This window comes from Lycium ferocissimum, chromosome 6 (assembly GCF_029784015.1).
Source record: "Lycium ferocissimum isolate CSIRO_LF1 chromosome 6, AGI_CSIRO_Lferr_CH_V1, whole genome shotgun sequence".
Lineage (NCBI taxonomy): Eukaryota > Viridiplantae > Streptophyta > Magnoliopsida > Solanales > Solanaceae > Lycium > Lycium ferocissimum.
Window position 1 is genome coordinate 27,151,257 of NC_081347.1, and position 6,650 is coordinate 27,157,906.

Consider the following 6,650-nt stretch of genomic DNA (forward strand, 5'->3'; position numbering starts at 1 on the left):
GAGGTGCCATGGTGTATGCTTTTCGCCGATGACATAGTCCTGATTGACGAGACTCGTAGCGGAGTTAACGTTAAGCTGGAGGGTTGGAGACATACCTTGGAGTCTAAAGGGTTTAAGCTGAGTAGGACCAAGACAGAGTACTTGGAGTGCAAGTTCAGTGAAGCACCTCAGGAGGTTGGCGTGGAAGTTAGGCTTGGTACCCAGGCCATCCAGAAGAAAAGTAGTTTCAAGTATCTTGGGTCTATCATGCAAGGCAGCGGGGAGATTGACGATGGTGTCACACATCGTATTGGGGCAGGGTGGATGAAATGGAGGCTCGCTTCCGGAGTGCTATGTGACAAGAAGGTGCCACCACAACTTAAGGGCAAGTTCTACAAAGTGGTGGTTAGACCGACTATGTTGTATGGGGCGGAGTGTTGGCCAGTTAAGATCTCTCACGTTCAAAAGATGAAAGTTGCCGAGATGAGAATGTTGAGATGGATGTGTGGGCACACCAGAAGTGATAGGATTAGGAATGAGGCTATTCGGGACAAGGTGGGAGTGGCCTCGGTAGAAGACAAGATGCGAAAAGTGAGACTGAGATGGTTTGAGCATGTGAAGAGGAGAGACACAGATGCCCTAGTGCGGAGGTGTGAGAGGTTGGCCATGGATGGTTTCAGAAGAGATAGGGGTAGGCCGAAGAAATATTGGGGAGAGGTGATTAGACAGGACATGGCGCAGTTACAGCTTATCGAGGACATGACCTTAGATAGAAGGGCTTGGAGGACCCACATTAGGGTAGAAGGCTAGTAGATAGTCTCGTTATCCTTCCTTATTAGTAGGCGCATTATCGCATTTATAATTTCTTGTGCTCGATTTACCTCGCTATCTATCTATTTTTCCGTACTTTGATTATTCTATTTTATCCGTGTCGCTTTCGTTATTTGCATTTCCATATCGCTTTGAATTTCTTAGCCTTATCGACCTCTTTTTATGCTTTTTATTAGTCGAGGGTCTTTCGGAAGCTTGATCATCCTACCTTGGTAGGAGTAAGGTCTGCGTACACTCTACCCTCCCTAGACCCCACGTTGTGGGGTTTCACTGGGTTGTTGTTGCTGTTACTTGGAACCCATAAGTTCTCTTGGAGTTACAACCTAGATTTAACCCTTTCCATTCAAACCATAATGACCCGCGATGATAGCGCAATTCGAGTATATCAGCAACCACACAAACTGATTCCAAGATCCGAAACCCATCACATTCTTACCGCGCATAACAACCCACCGCTCTCAGCTCTAAAAGCTGAAACTTATCCAAATTGTTCTCAAGGTACCGAATAATTAAATCTTGCAAATGCAACCTTAAATTCCTTAACATTACCCAATACGCATACCTGGTACAACCCGAATTTTCCGACACTAAAGACATATGTACTCCTAAATCAATCTTTTAACTATCAAACTCTCCATTATAGTATCGCAATAACCCATAATACTTCCGAAAGCATCAAAATCTCTTTTGCAAGATAACAAGCATAATCACTTCGGACCCATAATATCTGAAGTCATTCCGTCAATGTTGTTCATAACATAACGCTTAGCACCACACGATCCCATCTCGGAAACACTGATAGCCATAACATACTAAGAATTTCTACGATTCCTATTCTCTTAAACACACACTAACTCATTCACTGCAAAGTACTATGAAACTATCCAAAGGGGGTACCACACAAGCCACTTCCTATAAATCTCAACATCTTAGGTTCACTAAAATATGCCTATTACTAGCTGTCGATCACGAATCTCACAGAATTTTCCTCAATTTCCATTAGTTCACTTATACCGCGATCGTCTAACCATTACTCTAACCCACTCAGTAATCTATCGCATAACCATCTCACTAATATTCTCATGTATCTCACAGAAGCGTCCTTGCCCGAATTGCCTCACTCGATTTCTAAAATGTTATCCCGAACTTAACTCGGTTAATCCCTTAATGAAGTATCCATGTTTTACAAATCCCTTATTTAATAAATCCTGCAACTGCTCCTTAAGCTCTTTTGACTCGGCCTATGCCATCCGATATAACGGAAAAGAAATAGGGCAAGTGCCGGATCCCAGTACACGTCATCACCTACGTTTAGTAGTTAAACCTAATTGTGCCAGTTCCTAATTACTCAATCCGAACCCGTATATCGCAATACATCACCAGAATATCGCCAAAAAGGCCATAACAGAACACTATCCTAGCATCCAACGTCAACAAGTAAGATACTACAATATCTTGACCAAGATATATCACTAGTCACCAATACCTATTGTCTCTATGTGGCAACAAGCCAATAACAAATAGAATAAGATAAGTCATAACACAACAGGGTGGCTAGCCCCAAATCATACGACAAGGCCCAACCTATAGCATGACAGGCAGGAACATATGAATAGATAGACCCTGGATTAAACAATACAGACACAGCTTATGTCGGACAGAAACGGTACCTGAGATAACTGCATCTGAAGCCTCTACTTCGGGTCTACCCGATAATGCATAATGTCACGACCCAATTAGTGGGCCATGACGGGCACCCGGAGCTAACTACTGAGCACCACTCATCATGCTATCCATCATACTCACCCTGGACATACATCAACTTCGATACAAGACTCATCACGAAACCATGTTCAAAGATTTTCTAAAACATGTATATATGCATAAGCCCACGAGGCTACAAAAATGCTGTACAAAATATACAATGAAGACGATCCCATAACATCTACAACCCACACATGAGCATCTATGAGCCTCTAACTGAAGTACTAAAATCATAAGGACGGGACAGGACCCCGTCATGCCCCAATATGTACACAAAAGAAAGTACCAAGGAATGGCGACTCCGGAGTAGTGGAGTGCTCCTGCCAATTTGCTGAGAAGGCACCTAAACGTCAGCACCTTCTCCCGGTCTACCTGTGGGCATGAACACAGCGTCCATAAAAGGAAAAGGACGTCAGTACGAATAACGTACTGAGTATGTAAGGCATGTATGTCAACATAATAAAGAAGTAAGAGAACACGAGATGAAGAGATAACCTGTAACTGATTGCCTCTTAAGGCAGAATCATGCTAACAAGAAAAATCATATCAGGTATATATATGTATATAAACTGCCCGTCCATGTAGGTACGGTGTGATCATAATTAGCCCGCGTCCGGGGTAAAACATCTCAAGCCGCCCGTTAGTGGTGTCTGCCCATGTCGTATAGACATGGTATAATCGTCATCATAGCTGCCCACTACGCCTGTCGTAGTGGTGACTGCCCGGCCATATAGGCGCAGTGTACTCATATGTATACATAACATAATGCATGAATGAAAGCTCAAAGAGAAGCCATAACTCTATCGGAGTGACGTAAGGTCGGTAACCTCCGATTATATTATGGAATAATCATCATCGCTATGCCTCACTTTGGAAGAACTAATATCATGAGGTGAGACAACAACAAGACATAACATCAATGAAATCATAAAGATAGCATCATTGTCATCATCATTATCATAGAACATGTCTCATCTCTATCTTATAAGAAGCTCTTAAGAATCTTTGACTTTCATCTTTTGGGGAAGTAAGAAGGTCATGGAAATATAAAAAGGAAATCATAATATAAAAGTCATGCCTTTGAAAGAAGGGTACTAGACTTACATACCTTTACGTCTCCTTAATGACTAAGCGCTTTCCTTCCAAGCTCACAACTCTACATTTAAGAGAATTCGCACTACATTAGATCGTTAGAACATGCTTGAAGCTAAGCTAAGGCGACTAATGGCTAACGAAAATTGGGCAGCACTTTCTTTGTTTCTACAACTTTCTCCATATAATATAAAAACTCCCAAACATCAATAACAACATCTATAATATCATAATCAATAAATTTCTTTAAGCTAGACATGATTCAATTCTCAACATTCCCTCTCCAAGTCATCCCTAACCATAGTTACCACCCAACGTCGTATTCATTCACATATAATGCTTCTTCAATATTTTTAATATCATTCATAACAAGATTATACCCATAACATGTCAAGAACTATCATTCAAGTCAAGTCACTATTCAAGAATACCACTATTTCCATATTTGAACTCCATATTCTACCTTCTTCCTCAATCCAAGTCATTCAACCATCCAATACTCTTATTAGTATAAAATGAATACAAAACTCACCTTTGATTATGTAGGAATGGGCTTTGGATGGAAATACTTCACTTGGAGAAAACCCCAACTTCAATTTCAAAGGAATTTCTAGCTTCCCTTAACCCTAATTAGCATCCTTGCACTTGATTCCACTAATTTTTGGCATTTGATCTTAGATTTCTCTTGAATTTATGTTGGTATGGTGTATGGAATGTTCTAGAGCTCTTGAGAGGTGTAGAGAAGATGGCAAATGAAAAATACGAACTTGGGACTTATATTTATAAAAAGTACAAATCTGCCTGTCAAGAATTATACGAACACTTATACGGTTCGTATAAGTGACCGTATAATGCTTCCAGTGATCACCCCTCACTGTAACCATTATACGGACCATTATACGGACCGTATAATGGGTCGTATAACTCATCTTTTTTCCGGAAATGCTCTCGTCGATTCGTTTGATCTCCAATCCTTATGAAACCTTCTTAACATTTGTTTAACACTCCATTAACAATCTAAAGAACCCTATAACTTATCCTCAAGATCTTACTAAATAATCCTTGACTCGATACTTGCAAAAACCTCTCCGAACACGACTTATACTTCACCTTCCTTTGACGAACTTCCTTCCTTTGTCTCAACTGTCTTTGGAATCTTAATTAGAATCATTAAGTATCCCTCCATACTTGTAGGGACATCATGTACACCTTAACTTACGTTAGTCTATTTACCGCACAACGACATGAAATTTTCTGAGGTGGAACACATAAAATCTGCCTCGACCTGACTGCCCTACCTGAGATCCACCTCGAGGACCCTGTGAACCACCGCGGCCTGACTGAGCACCGCCTCTAGATAAAACACCACCACGGCTACCAGACAGTGCCAGAGTCCTTGGTGAATATCCCTGCTGGATCGAGCACACTCTCTAGCAAAGTGGCCGGAGCCACACATGCATACATCCTCAAAGGCCGAACCGATGAAGCAAGCTGAGACTCAGATGGAACCACACTACTAGCAGGTCGGAGATGAGATCTCCCCGGAACACCCTGCCTGGAGGGCCTACTTGATGAAGCCTGTAAAGCTGACTGCACGGGACTGCCGGCATAAGGCTGATACGGACTAGAAGACTGACCGTCGCTCCTCGAGCTAGAACCACCATATCTCCCAATCTGTCGCTGCCTCTTCTCACTATTCCCTCCAAATGTAAGGGCCTTAGCGGCCTCGACTAAAGAAGCATGCTCGACGATGGACTGGAAGGAAGCCCCCATGGCCTCTATCTGAAGGCAAGGAATCTGAAGAGGACCGACTAACCCACTAACGAAACGCCTAATCCTGTCAGGCTCAGTAGGGATCAAGGGGATGGAATAACGGGCCAGATACAGGTAACAAGTCACATAGGCCTCCACAGACATGCTCCTCTGCACAAGATGTAAAAACTCCTCCCTAGGGGGCTCTCTCAAAGACCGCGGCACATACTTCTCAAGAAAGGCCCGGTGGCGAGTCCAAGTCGGGGGGGACCTCGGTGTCCGCAAGCCACGAAATACCTACACCAAGTCTTCGCGTCGCCGCGAAACTGGTAGGACACATAGTCAACCCCACGGGTCTCCATGATCCCCATCCGGTGCAGCAACTCATGCATATCTAGAATAAACTCATAAGCATCCTCATAAGAAGTACCCAAAAACCTCGGCGGTTCTAACTTCCTGAATCGCCCACCAAGATCCTGATCCGACGCGGTCATAACAGCGCCCTCCATGGGTCTAATATCATCACTAGGAGCGGGTATCGCATCAATGCGGGGAGCCATAGCTGCAGCGGGGTGTACTGCCCGAGTAGGTCCTTGCTTAGGGGTCTGCACGCCGACTCTGCTCTGTGAACCACCGCTTGGAGTCGTAATCCCAGCTGCTGCCTGTTGGGCATCGTGATGACGTAAAATCCTGGCCATAGTGTCATGAATAGCCGGATCAGAAGTAACCTCAGGCAGTGTCCGCGCTGGGGCCACACCATCCCCTGCGGCCTGGCCTTGATCCGACTGATACTCAAGCTCGGGAGAAGAAGATCTCTCTCCCTTGTCCCACGACGGGGAGCCTTGCCCTCGGCCGGGGCGCCCTCCGCGCCTCGCTCGCCGCGCCCTCGTCGTCGCTCTTCGGCCATCGTTGCTCGAGTCCGAGAGAAGAGATAGGAGTCAGATACCAATCTGATCTTTCCAGATACCAATTTGAATAGAGTAGCACGAAAGAATGAAAGAATTTGAAGTTTCCTAAATGTCGTATAGCCTTTCGCAGATAAGTACAGAGCTTATCGTACCGATCCACGATACTCTACTAGACACGCTCTTGTATTATAGATCGGGTAACCTAGGGCTCTGATACCAACTTGTCACGACTCAATTTCACAAAGTCGCGTGGGCACCTACCTATCCCACCTCGATAGGCGAACCCTTAATTCAACCTTCACAAACACAGTAAATATAGCAGAA

General features: G+C 44.1%; 1 protein-coding gene across 1 annotated transcript; it reads left to right on the forward strand.

Annotated features, from left to right (window-relative positions):
• On the forward strand, positions 1 to 846 carry LOC132059591 (uncharacterized). The gene has a single exon (XM_059452239.1). The coding sequence runs from the start codon at positions 16 to 18 to the stop codon at positions 787 to 789; it is 774 nt and encodes a 257-aa protein (XP_059308222.1). The 5' UTR covers positions 1 to 15; the 3' UTR covers positions 790 to 846.
• Positions 847 to 6,650: the final 5,804 nt, after the last annotated feature.

What these genes read in the sequence shown, in the direction of transcription:
- LOC132059591 (XM_059452239.1), top strand. Translation starts at nt 16, where the DNA reads ATGCTTTTCGCCGATGACATAGTCCTGATTGACGAGACTCGTAGCGGA.